Genomic DNA, 24,116 nt, shown 5'->3' on the forward strand with positions numbered 1-24,116 from the left:
TGCATAGATCATAGTAGCAAGGTTGAAACCGCCCTCCATGGAAGCTAGACTCTTGAAGCACTATTATACCTCATCTATGTGAAACCACCTCCATCTCGCTGCTCTCGAAGCTTCTAGATCACGAAGCATCTCATCCTCTTTGGGAAAAATTTCTTTTTGAGACCATCGTGAGTATTATAGAGACCCGAGTGATGCCATCACTTGCTTAACAAGGTGCAGTAGGCGATCATCGCGGTTTTGAGCTTCATAAGGGCGATGATTCTCATTTTATGGTTTCATGAGCTATTTCTTCACGAAAAGCTCTAGATATTTTCCAGGCAAATTTAACGGAGGGATCTGAGTTGTATACATTGATGAGTATACTGTATAATGATCATGTTTCAGGAACTTTAGGGTATTTCATAGGGAAGTTCAAGAGGCATAACTAAATACTATGTAACACCTAGTATGAATATTGTTGCTCTATTTATGATTTATGATTCAACTTTTATCCCTTGATTCAAAATTGAAATCCATTTATTATTATCTTTCTCTTTCTCTAATGTTTTCTATATTTGAGGCTTCTTTCTTAAGCTCTACTACTCTCTCGATCTCTAGTTGTATTCTTGTATCCCCATTTATTCCTTCACAAGTGGGTGCTTACCTCTTCATGCTAGCCTCCCTTTCTAGGTCAACTTTTACATGAATCCATTCCCTTTTCCTCTTTGTTTCCTTGCTGTTCACTAATGTTTTTTTAATACTCCATCTTTATTCCCCCTTTCCTTATTACTTTTTGCCCCCACCACTGCCTGAGGTGGATCTTTCTCATGAGGTTATTACCCACATTTCTTCCTTTTTCGTGTCCTTCTTAGTATGTAGTACTAGGTCAGAGTCATGTCTTGCAATGTCTTTGTGTTCGCTTAGGGCCACCCACTCTTAGGAGCGATCCTCCATGGACCTCATATTCAGATCCATTCAACAAGAAGTTTCTTGGAATAATTTTATTTCCAATATTTTTTTATGATTACTATTTTTAATTTGTTATTGTAAATATAATTCTTTTATTATTAAATGTAACATTATTGAACTACATAAAATTTAGTAACACAAAAAGTATTAAAATTGCATTTTTAACATTAAAATTATTATTGTAATTTTAATATTATAAATTATAAAATAAAAACATGGCTTGTACTCACTATTATGTTGTGATTTTTTTACTAACATAGTTAAGTTAAGATGGGATGACATATTTTATATAATAATAAAGAAGATGTTGTGGTGGGAAGAAGCTTGATATATTTTGCACAAAATCACGATCACCTCACTCCACCCCACCCCAGTGATCTTCTCTATATCTTTCCAATTTTATCCATGTTTCCCATGGCTTGTTGAGTTTAATTAACATGGTTACTGCGCAGTGTATAGGGAGATGATTCAAGGAGATGAATGTTGAATATGCATTGAGAAGAAAGGTTTAAGTTTATTATGAGAATCACCCAGCCCCACCCACTAGATATTCACACTAGTGAAACCAACGAGGTTGCATATATGGTTCTCAACAAACAAGTATGCCAGCCCCACCCACTAGATATTCACACTAGTGAAACCAACCAGGTTGCATATATGGTTCTCAACAAACAAGTATTGTTCCTAACAAACAAGGATCATTTTGTATATAAATTATTTAAACAAATTATTATTGAAATCAACATTTGAACAACAATGCAATGTTTACATTTTAAGGAATTATTAGGACAAATTCATTTATGGCCCGTTTGCGGACAGGATGGGATACCCGAAAGCACAATCGCAATGAAGATATCCCATCTTGGGAGCTCATACAATTTGAGAGCTCATCTTTCTTAACGGAAGGTTTCCGGGCCGATTCGAGGGTTGATTCGACGACACGTTTGACAGATTTGAACAGTCGATGCATTACTACCGTCCTCTCATCACCACACCCTAATTGAGGATTACGTTATCTTATCATCATTAACTGGCATTCTTCGTCGATTAAACAGCTTCGGCCCCATACCTGGAACCGGGTATGCTGGCAGATTTTCTATTGACACAGATGCAGGAATTCCATATGACCCCACATAATTACACTGTTGCCCAATTGAATGTTCAGAATTTAACCTCAATTGGTCCACTGATCGGGGGTTGTTCGCATCTTCGTGATTACCATTATCGAGAGGGTTTACAATGAGCTTCGGGCCCATACCCGGAAATGGGCGTGATGGCAGATTTTGAGGTGAAGAAGAGGCGGCAATTTGATATGAGCCCAGGTAACTATTCTTTTGCCAAATTGAATAACTCGACCTAAACATGTCCACTGTTGGTCTGTTGTTGCCACCTTCGTTGTGATTGGCATATTCAAATGCTATCGGTTGCTCCACTCCGCCTGCAGCCCTTAATGGATTATTCTGCAATGTACCTTCTCCTGTAAATCCAACCTGTTCAACAAAATAAGAAAAATAATTGCTCCAACTTCTCCCTTTTAAATCAGATGACGCAAGTGTATGACCAATAGGATTCTCATGATTTGGCAAGAGAGGAACAGGTTGGAATTTCATGTCGTAACAGGAGGAGGAGGAATAGGTTGGAATTGCTCTGTTGTTGCCACCGTCGTGATTGGCATATTCAAATGGTATCTGTTGCTGCACTCCTACTGCTGCAACAATTGGATTAATCTGCAATGTACCTTCTTCTGTAAATGTAACCTGTTCAACAAAATAAGAATAACAATTGCAACTTCTCCCTTCTACATCAGATGACAGAACTGTATGACCAACAGGATTCTCGTGATTTGGCAAGAGAGACATAGGTTGGAATAGACAGGAGGAGGCGTAGAAAAATGGATGCTGCAGTGCTTCCTTAGGTTTGGGCCTTCTCTTCCGATCCCACGACAACAAACTGTTTATGAGATCAATTGCCAGGGCACTTGCTGTCGGTAGAAGAGATGACAATTGTTTGGTGGAATCAACATTCCGAAACTCTTCTGGAAAGCTGTAACCGTTTAAGTCGGCAAGCAGTAACCCCTCACGCCAAATTTGGGTATCAGGAGAACCAATGACAGAGCAAATGCTATGCAGCTGATGTAGCGCGTTAGAGCCTGTAAATATTGGATAACCAGTGAACAGCTCCGCCATGATAACGCCCATTGCCCAAATGTCATTGGACAAACCATATTCAGTGGATCCAAGCAAAAGTTCGGGTGCTCTATATGGTCGTGTCCCAACATATGATTCCAGTGGCTTATTCTTCCATATTCTAGTAGCCAGCCCGAAATCAGCAATTTTAATAGACGTACCTCCCCTCACTAATAAATTTTGTTGTTTCAGGTCCCTGTGACAATATCTTTCATAAGACATGCCTTGAAGCCCTTTCAAAATCTGGAAGCAAAAGCTTCGCACCTCGTCCTCGGAGAACGAACGACCTCTCCCTCTCCTCTGGAGTTCTGACAGATCGCAGTCCATCAGCTCAAGCACCACGTACAACGTGGTGCCCTCCAATATGACATCATGCAGGTAAAGTATGTTGGGATGAAACCTCAAATCCACTAAACAATTCACCTCTGCGCAATCCTCATATCTAGAGAAGTTTCCGTTGAGTCTCTTGATGGCCCAAAATTCGCCCGTAACCTTATCCACTGCCTTCCAAACGGTTCCGTGACTTCCTTTTCCCAAATCCTCAACAATAGCATAACGATCCATGGCACTCACTCTAAAATTAGAAAACAGTAACAACAGTCGCCTTCTCTTCTCTTCTCGCCACGCCAAGTATTAGACTAACCTTCCAACTGTTATCACAAAATCGTGTACTAAGGGCTGCTACTTAGCAAGATCTCATGCAACTATTTCAAACCAGGCTTTAGACTAAGGCTTAGCCTCCTTAGTCAGAGAGGGCTCTCTCACAGATTTTTGATATGGATTAATAACAAGAAAAGATGGCTAACTCTTCAAACAGTACATGAAAATAAGCTAAATAAGCTGGTTGGAACAACAAAATAACACTTCTTCCATTGGGCTCATGGAGTCAAACACCTCTGCAGTAAACTATAAACTACTCAATCATGGAAGCCAAGGCATATAATGTTTAAACACTCAGAATATTTCTCAAAAAGAACCTCAACTCATAAACATACACAGGAAGTCTGAGCACTAGATGAATTCAGAGTGATTGCATGTCTATTGAGCTGTAAAACAGAAAGGATAAAGACAAACCACATATATTTTGAGCCTTTGAACACAAGATGAATCTTGGGAAGAAAAAGTAATCTTTCTATTACTGTCAAAAGTCTTTTACATTCGCCAATATAAAAACTCTGTTTTTTTCATAAATCTCCAACCTCAATTACGTCAGAGTTTTCGCTATATATAGGAAAACATACTTAACTACTTCGAGTCTCCTCCTCAAGCATGAGGGGAGCTCGATGACCTATCGTTAACTACCCTTATCTATTTTTAAACAAACTCATTAAATACATAAAGTATTGAGTTGTAACTACAAAGAGTCCTAATCACACTAAAACTCTAACTTCATCTCCTCGTATGCCTGATTCCTTTCTTGATCTTTGACAACTGTCTTTTGTTGGTTAGGCTCAAGATGATTGAGCTACAGATGCAAGGAACGTTGACTTTGGATACCTGTAAGCGCTGATGGATCATTTATCATCAGGATCAAAACACCTATTTTTAAGGTCCGTGTCTCCTACCATCCTCCGAAAATGTAGCAGCATGTTCCCAAATCTTTAATAGCTCAAAGTATGGAACGCTGCTACCTAACACCATGTCTCCAGATGAGCTGTAGGCTGTATTGATGTACAGGTGTCTCTCTTCTAACATTCCCGGTCAAACTGTTTATTCTGCATTGAAAACATCACCTACAGCAGTTTCGTAGCACGCTACGAAACTGCTGTGTGATTTAAAAAACACAGTCTTCCTCTAAACTCCTCACAAAATTGAATAGCTGCTTGACATAAGAGGCCAAAACAAAGTTCATTGTCATCTTTCCATTTCTACCGTAATAACAAATAGCTCTGCATTTCTTGCTGTAACCTTTGCTTCTGAGCCAGTACTATTTCAAAAGTCTTGATTTCAAATTTTCCAAGTTCAGAATACATCATAGTCCAATGCTTCACCCTTTCCACAACTGAAAGATCTGATGGGAAGAGTGATTCAGAGAATACTATTTCAATTGCTTGAGGTCTGAAATCTTTGTCATAACAACACATTATGATTTTGCGTGGGATCCATTCAAACTCATAATCAATAAATGAACCATCTGAACACTTCAAACAATAAACTCTATGTATATATCTGCCAGCCTTTCCAGAGTATACATACGAACAGAAACCATTTTGTCACGAAGGCGATCAGCTACAAACTTAATTATCTCCATCGGTATAGATTTCAGGGCGTAACTGGCAATATCACAAATTTCTGCCACAACTTGCTTATGCACATTTTCATCATAGTCTAACAATCTATCGCTCATTGCAGAAATGATGTCAGCTGCCTCATGCCTAAATGGATTTGATAAAAGACATTCTTTTGCATGTTCGCCAACTGATAGTCAAACTTCAACATCCTTATCTGTAAGTCTCTTTAGGAATTCCAAGAAAAGCGGCCGAAACACTTCTGGCAGAGGGTGCCCAGGTATCACAAAAAGGAGACCAAGTAACTTCACTGACTTCAACCTCACATCTAATTGATCTGTCAGGAGCTCATGTGTCATATTTGGAATAACACCCTGCAGCATCCGGGGTGCACACTGATATATATCATAAATAGTCGCATGGTAAGCAGTTTGCAAGGAGACTATTTATATTATCTAAACCGCGGAAAGCTGTAACAATCAAATGAAAGACATCGCTCAACACATCATCATTGTAAGGAGCCTCTGGTGTTGTGATTCTGGTGATTTCACTAACGCAGGTGGCCATCAGAAGTGCCACATCTCTATCCCGGTGTCACTAATAACGACGGCCTTGTGGCAATCAAATCCTTACCATCATTTGGCCTCTTCACTCATTCCATACATTTGGTAATATGGCAAGGGGGGTCCTCATAAAGACCATTTGACACATGGCATTTAATCATTGCATTCCGTAAGAGAAAATTCTAATGCTAATGTCGTCAAACAGTTTACGTGCATTCCCCATGCTACTGCACATGGCATACATAATCACAAGATTGGGGATAATGTTTTGATCAAGTTCAATCTTCATCATGTGGGCATAGATCCATACTTGCAATTATAATGCCATCATGGGCTATTTTCATCCGCTCCTCAATACAAAGATCTGATGATGTTTTTCTCTCCTCGGAGAAGACTCTCATACTTTGTAACCAGTGATGCCCATAGAGATTTACACTGGTCTGGACCACGATCAATTCCATGCTCGAACAAAGATGCCGAAATCTCTTCCCAGATTACCTTTTCCTTCTCTGTTTTAAACCTATTTTCCATATTCCCACGCATTTCAATCAACTTCAGAGTCTCATGTTGTTTCCCTTTGCCACGCTTCTTAGTTGGAGATATAACTGACAAGTCTACATTCAATGTTTCAGTGGGAACCTGAGAAACTCCAACAGCAGATTTCGCATTTGAAACTTTTGATGTGTCAGACAATGTTATAGAAGGCACTGACGGAGATAAATGATCGATTATTTGTTGACTATTAGAATTTTATTTAGAAGTTGTTGATGCTTCCATTGATGATTTTTTCACACCTTGCAAAGATGTACTTTTTTGGCACACTATCATCAAAGCTCCCAAGAACTTTGTGGTCTTTTCTGGATCTTTCTAACTTTAACTCTTTAGTAGTGACGCCAGAAATATTTTCCATAGCCATTACAATAACTTCTGGCCATTTGCTAATGTACTTCCGTCACTGCTCCATAGAATAAGAAGCATTATTCAACTTCACACAGTTGATTTGTATCATGTATGCGCATCATTATAAACCAAGACACAAAAAATAAGTACATCGAGATTAATATTCTTTGTCCATGATGGTTCCATAGGTACAAAATTATGCCTCTGCATGCTGGGGTGAATTTAAGTGTCTTTGTATGATATGAATAACCAACAGATCCATTAGCATCATTGTAATAGCTGTCCACATATCTATTGAACAAAGATTGCTGCCCAAATGGCTGTATGATAGGCATTGGTCATGCATCCATCAATGAACCAATTATTGCACCCTTTCTAAGAAACTCACACTGACCAAACTTAATGACAAGCATTAATGATGACTTCTTGAGAACATGCCACCTGTAAAATGTATCCGCCCCATAACTATTTTGCATGACAGCTACTATGGATTCGAACAAATCCCCCATTTCGTAGCACGCTACGAAATCACTAAAACAGGTTGCGCTGCAAAACTGCTAAAGAATTCATGCGCTGCAAAAACACTTTGTCTTTAAGCTAATCTGAGCAAATTTTTGGAAACAGAATTTTCAATGATAACAGTGGCTCCACTTGGGATAGTGTGCCCTTGTGGTGCACTAAGAACCTGCAGTTCCAGTGCCTTATAACATTTATTTGACAAACAGAAATTTGCTTGACCAGCATGACTGTAGGAGAAAGAAAGCTATTTCTACTGAAAGATGCTCAGTTGACCTTGAGCTTATTTTGCATTTACCTCTACCTACCTACCCTAACAATTTCAACTTTTTTTTTCTGCTCAATCAATATGAAATTTCTAATGTAGCCAATCCTCTGTTTTATCTGATATTTGTTTTCTTTGACTGCATCGGAGTTCAGAGCCAATATGATAGTCTGATGACCGCTGCCACTGAATTTGCCTCAGATCTTTATAGGAAAACTGAAAAACTTGAGAGTAAAACTCTTCCATGTAATCAGCTACACGATCCCAGAATACATGATCATCTTGATCTCTCTTGTAACTTTCCCGCTGTGCAAGCTGACCTTCAACAGCAGTGTGCATTTCCTCAAGTGTAAAAGAGAAAGGAAACAATACTCTCTCCTTATGTTCTGCCATAGAAAGCTGCTGAAAATAATGATCATGATCATGAAAATTATATGCCTGAATTTGTCCTTCTAAACCTTCAATTTCTTTTTCAAGATCCTCAGCAAATTCGACCAAAAATCTCATCCTATCCTCTGCCTTGCAGTCAAGGGATTTTATGTATGAGGACAAGGACAAAGAAAAAGATTCATTTGTTTCTTCTCTACTATGATCATTATTCCATTGTTTAAAACCTTCAACTGAGGGAGAGTCTGCCACCACCTCTGACCTATCTATCCATTCCTCAAAAAACATAAGCCATAAGTCTTGAAATGACTTAACGGATTTGATAGGAAAACTTTCAATCCATTGTTTGCATTTCCCTTGAAGTGAATCATAAAATAACATAATGCAAACATCTTCATGTTTAACTCTAAGAAGCTCAGCAAAATGACAAAAATCTGTTATATGCTTCAAGGTTAAACTCAAATCTTCTCCATTAAATTTGGGACCATTCCTTAGAAAATATGCATCCTTGGGAAAATGATTTGGGAAACCATGAATTCCTGAGAAATCTATGCATGCATACCTTGAACTAAGAAAGGCAGCTTCTGGGTCCTTCATAACTCCAGTGGAATCACCATGAATGTATGAACTTTGAATTCTTCAACAATGGAGTCGCCAAGGTAGGTTTGCAGCCTCGAAAACCACTTTGAACTCCTGCTACCTTCAGAAATTCAATCTTAAAACTTCGGGAATGAGTAATCATCAGGCTCCCGGCAGACGCACCAAAATGTTATCACAAAATCGTGTACTAAGGGCTGCTACTTAGCAAGATCTCATGCAACTATTTCAAACCAGGCTTTAGACTAAGGCTTAGCCTCCTTAGTCAGAGAGGGCTCTCTCACAGATTTTTGATATGGATTAATAACAAGAAAAGATGGCTAACTCTTCAAACAGTACATGAAAATAAGCTGGTTGGAACAACAAAATAACACTTCTTCCATTGGGCTCATGGAGTCAAACACCTCTGCAGTAAACTATAAACTACTCAATCATGGAAGCCAAGGCATATAATGTTTAAACACTCAGAATATTTCTCAAAAAGAACCTCAACTCATAAACATACACAGGAAGTCTGAGCACTAGGTGAATTCAGAGTGATTGCATGTCTATTGAGCTGTAAAATAGAAAGGATAAAGACAAACCACATATATTCTGAGCCTTTGAACACAAGATGAATCTTGGGAAGAAAAAGTAATCTTTCTATTACTGTCAAAAGTCTTTTACATTCGCCAATATAAAAACTCTGCTTTTTTCATAAATCTCCAACCCCAATTACATCAGAGTTTTCGCTATATATAGGAAAACATACTTAACTGCTTCGAGTCTCCTCCTCAAGCATGAGGGGAGCTCGATGACCTATCGTTAACTACCCTTATCTATTTTTAAACAAACTCATTAAATACATAAAGTATTGAGCTGTAACTACAAAGAGTCCTAATCACACTAAAACTCTAACTTCATCTCCTCGTATGCCTGATTCCTTTCTTGATCTTTGACAGCTGTCTTTTGTTGGTTAGGCTCAAGATGATTGAGCTACAGATGCAAGGAACGCTGACTTTGGATACCTGTAAGCGCTGATGGATCATTTATCATCAGGATCAAAACACCTATTTTTAAGGTCCCTGTCTCCTACCATCCTCCGAAAATGTAGCAGCATGTTCCCAAATCTTTAATAGCTCAAAGTATGGAACGCTGCTACCTAACACCATGTCTCCAGATGAGCTGTAGGCTGTATTGATGTACAGGTGTCTCTCTTCTAACATTCCCGGTCAAACTGTTTATTCTGCATTGAAAACATCACCTACAACAGTTTCGTAGCGCGCTACGAAACTGCTGTGTGATTTAAAAAACACAGTCTTCCTCTAAACTCCTCACAAAATTGAATAGCTACTTGACATAAGAGGCCAAAACAAAGTTCATTGTCATCTTTCCATTTCTACCGTAATAACAAATAGCTCTGCATTTCTTGCTGTAACCTTTGCTTCTGAGCCAGTACTATTTCAAAAGTCTTGATTTCAAATTTTCCAAGTTCAGAATACATCATAGTCCAATGCTCCACCCTTTCCACAACTGAAAGATCTGATGGGAAGAGTGATTCAGAGAATACTATTTCAATTGCTTGAGGTCTGGAATCTTTGTCATAACAACACATTATGATTTTGCGTGGGATCCATTCAAACTCATAATCAATAAATGAACCATCTGAACACTTCAAACAATAAACTTTATGTATATATCTGCCAGCCTTTCCAGAGTATACATACGAACAGAAACCATTTTGTCACGAAGGCGATCAGCTACAAACTTAATTATCTCCATCGGTATAGATTTCAGGGCATAACTGGCAATATCACAAATTTCTGCCACAACTTGCTTATGCACATTTTCATCATAGTCTAACAATCTATCGCTCATTGCAGAAATGATGTCAGCTGCCTCATGCCTAAATGGATTTGATAAAAGACATTCTTTTGCATGTTCGCCAATTGATAGTCGAACTTCAACATCCTTATCTGTAAGTCTCTTTAGGAATTCCAAGAAAAGCGGCCGAAACACTTCTGGCAGAGGGTGCCCAGGTATCACAAAAAGGAGACCAAGTAACTTCACTGACTTCAACCTCACATCTAATTGATCTGTCAGGAGCTCATGTGTCATATTTGGAATAACACCCTGCAGCATCCGGGGTGCACACTGATATATATCATAAATAGTCGCATGGTAAGCAGTTTGCAAGGAGACTATTTATATTATCTAAACCGCGGAAAGCTGTAACAATCAAATGAAAGACATCGCTCAACACATCATCATTGTAAGGAGCCTCTGTTGTTGTGATTCTGGTGATTTCACTAACGCAGGTGGCCATCAGAAGTGCCACATCTCTATCCCGGTGTCACTAATAACGGCGGCCTTGTGGCAATCAAATCCTTACCATCATTTGGCCTCTTCACTCATTCCATACATTTGGTAATATGGCAAGGGGGGTCCTCATAAAGACCATTTGACACATGGAATTTAATCATTGCATTCCGTAAGAGAAAATTCTAATGCTAATGTCGTCAAACAGTTTACGTGCATTCCCCATGCTACTGCACATGGCATACATAATCACAAGATTGGGGATAATGTTTTGATCAAGTTCAATCTTCATCATGTGGGCATAGATCCATACTTGCAATTATAATGCCATCATGGGCTATTTTCATCCGCTCCTCAATACAAAGATCTGATGATGTTTTTCTCTCCTCGGAGAAGACTCTCATACTTTGTAACCAGTGATGCCCATAGAGATTTACACTGGTCTGGACCACGATCAATTCCATGCTCGAACAAAGATGCCGAAATCTCTTCCCAGATTACCTTTTCCTTCTCTGTTTTAAACCTATTTTCCATATTCCCACGCATTTCAATCAACTTCAGAGTCTCATGTTGTTTCCCTTTGCCACGCTTCTTAGTTGGAGATATAACCGACAAGTCTACATTCAATGTTTCAGTGGGAACCTGAGAAACTCCAACAGCAGATTTCGCATTTGAAACTTTTGATGTGTCAGACAATGTTATAGAAGGCACTGCCGGAGATAAATGATCGATTATTTGTTGACTATTAGAATTTTGTTTAGAAGTTGTTGATGCTTCCATTGATGATTTTTTCACACCTTGCAAAGATGTAATTTTTTGGCACACTATCATCAAAGCTCCCAAGAACTTTGTGGTCTTTTCTGGATCTTTCTAACTTTAACTCTTTAGTAGTGACGCCAGAAATATTTTCCATAGCCATTACAATAACTTCTGGCCGTTTGCTAATGTACTTCCGTCACTGCTCCATAGAATAAGAAGCATTATTCAACTTCACACAGATGATTTGTATCATGTATGCGCATCATTATAAACCAAGACACAGAAAATAAGTACATCGAGATTAATATTCTTTGTCCATGATGGTTCCATAGGTACAAAATTATGCCTCTGCATGCTGGGGTGAATTTAAGTGTCTTTGTATGATATGAATAACCAACAGATCCATTAGCATCATTGTAATAGCTGTCCACATATCTATTGAACAAAGATTGCTGCCCAAATGGCTGTATGATAGGCATTGGTCATGCATCCATCAATGAACCAATTATTGCACCCTTTCTAAGAAACTCACACTGACCAAACTTAATGACAAGCATTAATGATGACTTCTTGAGAACATGCCACCTGTAAAATGTATCCGCCCCAGAACTATTTTGCATGACAGCTACTATGGATTCGAACAAATCCCCCATTTCGTAGCACGCTATGAAATCACTAAAACAGGTTGCGCTGCGAAACTGCTAAAGAATTCATGCGCTGCAAAAACACTTTGTCTTTAAGCTAATCTGAGCAAATTTTTGGAAACAGAATTTTCAATGATAACACCAACTTTGGGATCATGTTTTAATACGCTCCCCTCTCCCCCTCTCTCTCTACGTCTCTCTAATGCTTGGGGCCGACGTGTCAAGTATTAAATCGTGAATATCATAGGATTGGTGTAGCTTTACGGAATACTTTGAGGATTTTTTTGGTGGGTCCACTTAAAAGAAAGTTTAATATGATAAAGATGATAGAAATATATTTTTGGCGGGTACTTTTCGTGGGGTTATGTTGGCTAAGGCTTTTCCCTTCCTTTCCCGTGGGTTATGGTGGCTAAGGTCTTTCCCTTCCCTTCCTTTCCCGTGGGCTTATGGTGGCTAAGGCTTTTCGCTTCCCTTCCTTGGGGTTATGGTGGCTAAGGTCTTTCCCTTCCCTTCCTTTCCCTGGGTATGGTGGGTAAGGCTTTGGGACGAAGTGTACAATATTAAATTTTGAATAGCATAGCATCGTGAATAGCATAGCTTTTTTGTGATTCTTTATTGGGTCTACTTAAAAGTTTAATAGAATAAAAATGATAAAAATATTTCTAAAATATATATTTTTTACAAACACTTAGGAATGATGTATGGTTAAAAAAAGGTCGTATACCCACCCTTCTTTGGGTTACACCGGTGAAATAGTGGGCTTTTATGTCTTCTTTTTAAGATTTTCGGACAACAAGTATTAAATTATTAATAGAATAACAGTGGTTGTAGTTTTATCCTAACCATCAAAAGTTTTTTGGAGGATATTTTTGGTGTGTCTACTTAAAAGTTAAATATAATAAATATAGTAAAATTTTTTGAAGAATATATATATATGTGTGTGTGTGTGTGTGTGTGTGTATGAAAAAGATGGAAGGAAGGAAAGTTCATATCTGATATTTTATATATATATATACTATGTATATTGTACAAAGAAATGAAAGCCTTTATAGTGAGAATGAGATGATGCTAAAATGAGCCCACTAATAATGTTTTCTATACTTTCAATATGATTCCCAATGTAAAGATACTTCTTGCTAGTTACAAAGTCAAACTTTAAATGATGCAATAAATGAAACTCATCCACTCGCCCATTAAAAAGTCAAGGGAATGGGGTTATTCCAATGGAGCCATCGAAAGAGGCCTTCTTGGCTACGAAGCAAGGGAACCACTTTCTTATTTTATACTCATTTCATTATCTTTAAAAAGGGATTGAGAATTCATTTTATTTGGTTCAAAATAAGATTAGGGAGCTATTCTAATTTTTTTGTTTAGTTCTTATAACACTAAAATTATTCATATATTTAACTTCAAAGGAATAAGTTCTAAATTTAGTAACTTTTGGTGATTCTCTTATTATCATAACTTAAACATGTGCAAAAATATAGAACAGAATGATGTTCCAAGTCCACTATTCAAAGAGATTTCAAGAATGAAATATATTACAAAAACATGTTTTTGTTCCATCTATACTAGGAATTTAACATGCAAGTTGACTCCTTATCAAAAGTACTCCAAACAGAACTTGGGCAATATACACTAAAAAAAAAATCTATTCCAAAATCCTTCGAATCTATTTTTTGAAAGTTATGATAAGATTGATAAAAGGACATTGAGAGATGTTTATGGTATTGTAAGACCATATTAGAAAAAAACTTGCACTTAAAGAGTAGAAGTGATTATTATTTTTGATAAGCATATAAGATTCAGAGAAGGCATGGTAGCCTTGCTACTTATAAATGTATTTTGTTCCCACTCCAAGAGGACATTTGAGTCATGGAGGTAAAATAACATATATTTTGTTCATAAGTTGTTGAAAGTATTAATAGTTTATAGTCTTGGAAACAGTTCTATATTTTGAGTATCCATTTATCACATAGTATAGAATGCATAGGTACATATATAAAATGTTGAACCCTTTCTTTACGAATATAATTAATAATTATTTAATGATGAAGATAAAAATGTATATTGTAAATGACTCATTGTATATATTTTTTTACTAATTAGCTATCTTGACTTAGAACTAATTACCTTTTCTTGTAAAACTTATCATAGCTAAATTATCAACCAATGTTAAGGAAATCCATCATTAGTTCGTGAGTGTAGGTTGACATCCCCATTATAACTCATTATCTTTTTTTTTTGTAAGCTAAAGTAGGACCTTTGATTTTCTATTTAACCAGGTTGAAATAAGTACAAACATTTGGTGGCCTCAACCTGCCCCGAAGGGAAACTCAGTCTGTTGATCACCTTAAGTTTTTGTAAGTCGACCAGTAGCAAAAAATAATAAGTCTGCCTATCCATGCCAAATAAACGATACTGCCAAAAATGCTAATCTGATTTCCTATCGACATTATACACTATAGACAGAAAAACGAGAGCTTGTTCTCGGCGAATTATGAAGGAAAACCATGAGCACAGCTAGAAGGATTAATCTACCATGTTTTCAAGTGGAGTGCCTTCATCTTTTGTCACTGGAACAAACTTCTCCAGTTGTTGTTGAATCTCCTCCAGCTTGCAGTCCTGCATGAGCAGAGTTATCTGAAGATTCTTCATTTCTCTCCTCAAATTAGGAATGCCCTGAGCCATCTCTGCCATTTCCGCTGCCACCTATTCCATTGCCTTTGCCAGTAATCTCTTCAACACCCAGTAAACATGTAAGGCCTGCTTGTATAAAGACAGGCGTCCCCTGGTATTACCCAGGTCAGGAATCAGGTTACCCCAGTCTTCCATCTCTGGTTCCGAATCTTCCTGCATTGCATTTGCTTCTAGTTCTTGGATTATCCTGCGGATATCGGCGTCGGTTCCTTCATTATAAGCCTTTTCCGCCTCCTGCACCATATGCCTCATGGTTTTACTGCCTCGTCTCTGGCAAACTAGAGATGGGGGTCTCTGTTCCTGTCTGTCGGTTTGACGACCTCTTCCTTTGCCCCTATGCCCTCTTCCGTGACCTGGGCGAGTTGATTTGTTCCTGGCAGCTACCCTGCTTCCCTACCCAACGTCAAAGGATGCCTTCCTTGTAAATTCCTCACCTCCAGGCCCCTTAGTTTTCTTTTCCTGGTTCTCTCCCTCCCCTTGCTTCTCTCTTTTGGAATTTTTGACTTTCTCCGCTCCTCCTTTCCTCGAATGGACTTGGTAAATCTGCTCAGGGGTCTTCTCCTCCTCCCGAACCGTTTGCTTTTCCATCTCCGACTGCCCCTAATCGGTATCCCACCGTGAACCTTGCATGCTCTTCTCCTGACCTGTCTGGCTCCCTTCCTTGCTCAGCTCGACCCCAGCCTTTCTCATTCTCCCACACTCTGTCTTTTGACTGATATTAAAATATATGAGTTTTCGGTCCCTATCCTTTCGTCGACCTTCTACAACTGATAAACCTCTTCCCGTTTCCTTAATCTTGCCGGTGATATCAGAGAAAGTAGTGGACAATTTCGCGCATTCATACCTCTTTCCTTGATAGGTTGCAGAGCGTGCCTCCCAGCCTCTAACTCCCTTCATCTCCTTTCTTTTCCTCATGCAGTCTTCAAGTCCGCCTTCTCCTACCCTTGTTAATCCTATGCCAGCTACCCGACGTCCCATCATTTGATCGCCATCGTTTTTACCACCTTCCTCCTTCATTGCTCTTTCGCCTCTACTCCTCGGGATTCTGCCTAGCCTGTAGGCCGTCCCAACGTCCTGTGTAATTATACTGTTGCGTGGTGACCTGCGTTGCCACCTTCCTACCTTCATTATGTTCCCACACGTTGCCTCCTCTTCCACCCCGATTGGGGGCCATCTGTAGCCTTTATCATGAAGTTGTAATCTCATTATCATCCTGAGTAATGATTAAATTGAGGGTCTCCCATCGTGGCTTGTCTATATGAGTTGGCCATATATTGTCTACCTTCCCATCATGTTCATTGCAACCCCAGTTAGATAGGATGTTTGCTTCTTTATTACCGTCCCTTCTAACATGGGTAATGATTTTGTAGTCAATGTGTTTCATTATATCTGCCAGGTCTTGAATTAGTCCTGCCGTCCCCCAGCTCTTCGCTACCTGTTCCCAATCCTTCCCGTTATTCAATTTCCTAAGCATCTCTACTACTAGCTGTGAGTCTCCTTCAATTTCCAGCTTGGTATATCCGTTTCTAATTGCTATTCTGATGCCTTGGTAAACTGCCATCAATTCAGCTTCATTATTACTCATTATGCCCCCCGATCAGCGTAAACCCATCTGGTTTGTCCTTGATTATCTCTGAAAATGCCATTGAATCCTGCTAGCCATAGGTTTCCTTTAGAAGCCCCATCAAAATTTAGTTTGATGAAGTTTTCACGAGGGCATTTGAATTTGGATGGGCTCTGGTTCTGAATGCTGTGATTTCTTTTCTTTTGAGGATAAACCATGCCATACTCCAGATTTAGGCTGGCTAAGATTCGGCCTTCCTCTAGGGTCGTTTTCCAGTCCTCCTCCTCCCAGGGATTCGATAGAATAGTTTCTCTTATGAGTTTTTGGGTTCGCTTCCAAATCATCTCTGGAGGGTTTTCTTTGTCTTGAAATATTCTTTGATTTCTTTCATTCCATATTAGCCATATATTAAATCCCATTGCTAGACTCCAGGCTCTCCTAACCACCAGGCTTGAGAATTGACCTTTCCCCCATTGGAAGATGGTATGTTTGCTGTCAAGGGGATCCCTGTTTGACTTTCCAAAAACGTTCCTGACTTCTTCCCATTGTTGCTGGGCAATAGGGCATGAGTTCAAGAGGTGTTCCTGCGTTTCTTTGTCCCTTTTGCATAGAATACATCTAGGAGGTCCATAGAATCCTCGCTTCTGTATCTGATCCCAAGTCAGGACTCTTCCTTTTCCTACTAACCAAGTAAAAAAAGTTACCTTTGGCCACCAATTGTTCTTCCATATTTGTTTCCACCCTAGTGCATCCTCTTCTTGTTCCTGACGGGTGGTTAGATACTAAGCTTCCCTTACCGTGAAAGTTCCCTTTGTGGATCTACCCCATCGAAGTATATACGAGCCTCTTCTAATTTTGATTCTTCTTGATTCCATTCCTTTTACAAGTATAGCTTTCTGTTCAGGATTTATGTTGTTTTCTGATTCTTCCGGATTCTTCCAAGTTCGCCCGTCTCATCTTTCCTTTCTTCTTTCCAATATTCATTAACATAATTTAACCCCTTTGTTGTAGCTTTCTGATAAGTATTTTGCAGGGCTTGTATCCCTATCATTCTCTCTCTTTACTGCCAAGCTTCCTCCCAAAATTTGGCTATATTTCCGTTCCTTATTTACCAGAAAGAATGTCTGCCTATAATATCTCTATTTTGACTGGACATGTCCCATATTGTGGATCCCCTTGGAATCTAAGAATGCCTTCAACAGTTGTGAGCATATTGTATTTTTGGGTCCAAATATTTTTCCATAGATCTTCTCCACTCCTCATCCATCTCCACCACAACTTTTCTCCTAGAACTTGGTTCAAAGTGGACGGATCCCTAAGACCTAGTCCCCATTCTTCCTTATGCTTTATTACACCTTTCCACGATATTGGGGCCCATTTCTTTTGCTGTTTTGGACCTCCCCAGATGAATTTTCTAAATATTTCCATCATTTTTGTACATACTTCTTTGGGGACCGCCATTGCCAAAAGAGGATAGATAGGAATTGCTTGAAGAATTGATTTAAGGAGCACCAATCTTCCTACTATGTTCAGTGTTCAGAAGGACCAGTTTTCTAGTCTGTTCTTGAGGTTCTCAACAGTTTTCTGCCAGTTTTCTATCCTTATAGGGTTTAATGCTAATTGATTTCCCAAGTATTTTGTAGGTAATTCTCTAGAGCGGAAGCCCAGAATTCTGGTCAGGTGGGCTTTGACTGCTTCTGGTGTGTTGAAGAGGAATGTGCATGATTTGTCCTTGTTAATTTCCGTGCCTGATGCTTCCATGAAGAGGTCCAGAATCCGTTTTACCCTCTTAACTTCTCTTAGTGAGAGCGCACAAAAAAGCATAATGTCATCAACGAACTGCTGATGAGTAATTGGTAAGTTGTTTCCCCATGGCTTCAGTCCTTTGATTTTCCTCTATCTCGGTTCTTTTTTGAAGTATCGTTCCAGTCCTTCCGCTGCAATAATGAACAAGAATGGGGATAAAGGATCTCCCTGTCGCAGTCCTCTTGTGGCATTGAAAGTCGAGGTTGGTGACCCATTTAAGAGAATGGAGAAATTGGGGGTGGATATCATATCATAGATCCAGTTTACCCATCTATTTTAAAAGCCAAATGCCATTAGGATTGTTTTAAGGTAGTTCCAATTTAGATGGTCATACGCCTTTGAGAGGTCCAATTTTACCATCATTCCCATTTCCTTTTTTGTTTCAGAGAATGAATCACTTCCTGGGATACCACCAAGCCGTCTAGAATTTGTCTCCCTTCCACAAACCCAGTTTGTTCCGGGGATATTATGCTAGAAAGAATTGGTTTCAATCTCTTAGCCATTAAAGTAGCGATAATTTTATATATTACATTACAAAGAGCAATAGGACGGAAAATTTGGGCAGTTTCTGAGTGAGCAGATTTAGGAATAAGAGATAAAAGAGTTGAGTTTAAACTAGGCCATACCTTCTGGTGTCTGCAAGATTCCTCTATCACCTCCAGGATGTCCTGCCCTAGGAAGTGCCAGCCGGCTTGGTAAAATTCCATGGTAAATCCGTCTGGTCCTAGGGCTTTATTTTTTTTCATTCCTTTCACTATTTCCTCCACTTCCTCCAGGGTTGCTGCCCTCATCAGAGCTAAGTTCTGGTCTCTCGTGATCATTCTTGGGATTTCATTGCATACCCTTCCTATAGCATCTTCTCTGTCCTCTTGAGGTTCAGTAAGGATGTCTTTAAAGTATCCGACTAGAACTTGCTCCATTTCCTCATGCTCGGTTATACGTTGCGCTTCCTATTTTTTGATGGAGAAAATTCTATTCCTCTGTCTATGCTGGATCATGGCTTGATGGAAGAACTTTGTATTCTTTTCTCCATCATGAACCCTGTTTATACGAGACTTCTGCTTTCATAATATTTCTTCTTGTTTTCTGTGTTCCTCAAGTTGGCTTATCACTACACCTTCTTCTCTGCTTTTTTCCTCACTTTGGCCTTCTGATATAATTTTTTGTTGCAGCACTCACATTTTTTGCTCTAAATGCTATTGCTCCAAGAATATATTCCCAAATTCATCTTTGTTCCATTTTTTTTCTCCAATTTCTTTTAGTTTTAGTTGGAAGGTCTGCATCTTTCTTCTTCCTCTTTGTTGGCTCTGGGTCCACCATTCCTCCACCTTTGGCATGAACTGTTGATTCCTAAGCCAAAACGCTTCAAACCTAAAGGGACATCTTTTTGGGCTCGACTTGATGTCAATTTCTAGCCTGATAGGCCAGTGATCTGAGCCCATTGCGGGAAGGATCATAGTTTCTAAGAATATATCTCTGTTTATAATTTGCTCCGATATTAAAAATCTGTCCGGTCTTGATGCAATTTGATTTTGGCTCCCTCTTCTATTTTTCCATGTATGGATCCCATTTATTGTAGGAATATCAACCAGTTTTTGCTCCAATATCATCTCACCGAAGGCTTCCATGTCTTGGTCTGGTCTTTTTGATCCTCCTCGTTTTTCATTATGGTTGTATTCATGTTAAAGTCCCCACCTGTAATCCATGGCATCTCCAGAACAGCTTTCGAATTGTTTTGATATTTTGAAGAAAGCTTCTGCGCTCACTAGATACATGCGAGCCCATTCCGATGAACCTATCATTCTAAAAGTTCCTGAAAGGATTCAAGGGAAGCTGACCTAGTTTTCAAATTGAACTTCCTCAGGATTCCATAGGACTGCTAGCCCTCATGCAGTGCCTGCTGCATCTTGACCCATTATCTCATAATGAGTATTAAATCTTCTCATTATTTCTTCCATTTTCTGGGTACTAATCTTCGTTTCTTGAATTATCATTATACTAGGTTTATCTTTTTTCAACCTATCCCTGAGATATCTCTGTTTTCCCTTACTATTGAGACCTCTGATATTCCAGCTTGTGATTATCATTTAAATATTTTTTACAGTTGTTGAAATACCTTTGAGAGAGGTATGACTCTTCCTAAATTAACCAGCATCTCCCCTACCAGTTGAATGGTTTCACTCATTGGATGCCTACCTATTTTCCTTCCTCCTTTGCCAGTATTGCCCATTTCGATACTCTGAGACCCTTGCACTCCTATTTGTTCTGGCTGACTTGCAGAAAGTACTCCTACCTTTTCCTTGTATTTTTGGAACATCTCTTTATATAGTTTTCATCTAGGTTCCTCTATTCCTGTAACAATCTTCTCATTTTTCGTTCCTCGTCACTTCCTATATCTTTTTGAGGATCAACCTCCATTTGAGTCTGTTCATTTAGCAGGTCCAAATTCTCCTTTACCCCTCCTTGTTCCATGTTTATCTGGATTGAGTCTTGTTCTTTTGTTTCTTTTGATAGTTCCATAGGTTCCTCATCGCTTTCCTCCTTTTCCATCCCCCTTTCCTCTTCTTGAAGAGCCTTAAACTTGTTTTGATTTTCCAATGGCATTGTTTTGACTGGTGGTTGCATCATAGGCGGTCCTTTTACAAGTTTTCTTCTTATGGGAACTTCTTTAAAACCCTCTTTCGTCCCTTCGGTTGCCTCTGTTGCCTTCTTCTCTTCTTATTTCTTCTCAGTTGATTCCTTTGCAACATTTAAAGGGCATTGTTTGAAGAGGTGACCATATTCATGGCATCTTCTACAGCAGAATGGGATGTGTTCGTAATCCACTAGTTGCTTCCAAATCTCGTCATGGTATTCTAACTCAATGGACTCCAGTAGCAGCTCTGTTATATTCATGTATACACATATCCTTGCATAGGATGTGTTTTGTCCTCTTTTGGTGGTCTCTGCTACTTTAACAAATGTTCGGATTGTATTACCTATTCCTTCTAGGATCTCAGGGTCCCAAAACTCCTTTGGTAGTCCAAACAGTCTGATCCAAAAATATGCATATGCAAAGGAACTAGTTACCAAATGTCATTGGAGGAGTATGTTTGATGCTAGCATATGGGGAACTCTAACATAATAAAATAATTAGAAGAATGAAAAGATTGTAGAATGGGTTCGATCAAACACAAAAGGGTAAAACATTTGGAAGGCATTGGTGTCAGTGTTATATATAATTAAAATAGGTCTTGTTTATTAAGCAGGAGATGGAAAAAAATAGGCTTAATAAAGGATCTTTGGATAAGAGGTGATCGTCTTGAAATAACCTCCTTGAATCTGGCAGTGGCGTTAAAGTAAAGAGGAATTTGTTTACCTTTCGAACTAGTTGATCTAGTGCTAATGAGATATCCTTTAGACCTGGGAAATTAGTTAATTCTCTAGGCTTATGGGGAAATATAGCATGGGAATAGACAAAATTTATCTTTTCACTTGCACATAATGGCACTAGACTTAGCAGAGACCTAGAAAAAATCATGTGGAAAAAGAAGAAAGAAACCAAGGCGGTGACAATGAAACTAGCTTATGAAGTGATGGTGACACAAGAAGTATGGAAAAAACCATTTCAATGGTGTAAATTTGATTGGAAGTGAAATATTCCTTTAAAAATACACCTCTTTCTATGGATGGAAATAAATAAAAATGTCCTCACGTTGGATAATCGTCAAGGGAGAGTATGCAAATGGCCTACAAGATACCCACTTTTCCATGATAATCAATAGTCAATGACACAATTGTTCATGGATTGTGATTTTTCACAGGTGGTGTAGATAAAGATCTTCTTTGAGGAGGCTTACAAGGGGATGTGGTGGAGTAGGTTGTTAGGGGAATGCCTCACATAGTGAGAAAAAACTCCAACCTAGGAGAAACTTACCAACCTTCTAGGTTTGGGCCTTTTGTTTATTTGATTACATCAAAATAGAACAATATTTGAGAATTAGGTCCCAAATATACACTAGGTTGTACACAAAACAAAATAAATAAATAAATAAATTCAACTCAAAATAAATAAATAAGAGCATAATTCCAGTTGGGCCTAGTATAGATACTTCAAATACATGGGCCTTCTTTGACAAAGCCAAAAGTCAGTTTTGAAGTCTAAAAGAGGGTTGCACCTCAAAAGATTTGATTCCTCTAGAAGCTTGATAAACCAACGATTAAAATAGACCCATGGAAATAGAAGAATAAAAAAGTGAACTCGTTCAAAAAATTAATTATAGTATATTCTACCTATTTTGTATTTTAAAGTGCTCTTTATTTTGGGTATATTTTTTAAGGGGAGATATTGGAAGATATTGATATCAACTATTTGTAAATTCTATATTATAGTTTAGTTTGTACAAATCATACTTTTGGAATTTTGAAGAACTAAAATTTAATGCATCTATATTGTGTAGTTAAGTTATTATTAACTTTATTTTTCTAATGTAATATTTTTTTATTTTAGTTAAAATGTATATTAAATAGTTAAACATTTAATTAATATAATCTAGATTATTAAACTATAAAGTTTATTGTAAATTTATAAAATAAACAAAGTCCCAAAATTGATTATTTTTAATTAAATTAACAATAAATAGTAAATTAATAACTCTTTTACTACTTATTTAATAACATTTGAATTCATATTAATCTTGTAAGTTAGATTGTGAGTCAGTAAGTCCCTGAGGTAATATTTCTCTCCAACTTTGTTCATCATTATCTTCTTTGAATCCAGCTTAGAATTTATCTTTTTGAGAAACCATGCTCCATATCATCATTTTTATTATCACTATTAGGTGCACTCATTCATCAAATCCTAATCCTTTTTTTCTCAAGAAATAATTCACGATATGTGCTCCTGGATTTTATAATTTCCTTTCAATTACTTTGTTGATTGTGGCATACATTTGAAATTCCTCCAAGCTTACAGTGTTACCTACATCATGTTATTAATTTTCCTTTCACATTAATTTATTGATTGTTTGATGCAATTGAAAAAAATCAATATTTTCTTATGGGAATTCATTTGGTAGCTAAGAGCCAATTTCTATGTAGTGCTTGATGGAATGATGGGCCCATTGTAAAAAAATATTGAGTATCAAATCTAAGTATTTATACCAATTTTGATTATTATTGGATAAGTTATGAGATGAATTATCAATAATTCCTTGAGACAAATCAACAACATCTTCCAACTAAAAATCCTAAGATGCTAGCAAGTTTGTAAAGGAAAATAGTGGTTCATTCTTAGATTTATCATAGTTACGACTATTAATTGCCCTAGGCATAATACTTTGTATGTAAAGAAGTATGTTTCTCTCATTTAGGATGTTGTTAGATCTAGTTAGCTTCAGACAATATAAGGTTTTAGTTGTAGAAGTATGTTATGAAACTAGCTAACAAAAACATAGAAAAGATAGATGAATGGATTAGAAATAAGCCTCTTCGAGGGGGCAACCTCCTTTACATTACACAAATGAAAAATTCTTCGATGATACAAATGACACGACCTCCTTTCTATACATAGGAGTCTAAGGGGTCATAATATAATCAGAGCTGACATAACAATAATAATGTAAGGGCACAATAATAACAATAGCGTGCTTCTATGGGGCACAATAGTAACAGTTTGGGGACTACATGGGTACAACAATGTAATAAGGGGGTTCTACTAATAATAATAAGGGGTTACACTAGTAGTAAAGGGGCCTAACATGGCCCTCTCCTTCAA

General features: G+C 38.1%; 1 protein-coding gene across 1 annotated transcript; it reads right to left on the bottom strand.

Annotated features, from left to right (window-relative positions):
• Positions 1 to 1,955: 1,955 nt before the first annotated feature.
• Positions 1,956 to 3,698, bottom strand: LOC149138988 (uncharacterized). Its single transcript, XM_089450543.1, has one exon. It carries the CDS (start codon positions 3,696 to 3,698, stop codon positions 1,956 to 1,958), a length of 1,743 nt encoding a protein of 580 aa, XP_089306669.1.
• Between the last annotated feature and the right edge of the window lie 20,418 nt (positions 3,699 to 24,116).

This window comes from Pinus tabuliformis, chromosome X (assembly GCF_031772625.1).
Source record: "Pinus tabuliformis cultivar Carrire ecotype Pingquan chromosome X, CPIR1, whole genome shotgun sequence".
In the NCBI taxonomy this organism is placed as follows: domain Eukaryota; kingdom Viridiplantae; phylum Streptophyta; class Pinopsida; order Pinales; family Pinaceae; genus Pinus; species Pinus tabuliformis.

Coding starts and splice junctions, on each gene's coding strand:
- LOC149138988 (XM_089450543.1), bottom strand. CDS start 3,698: ATGGATCGTTATGCTATTGTTGAGGATTTGGGAAAAGGAAGTCACGGA.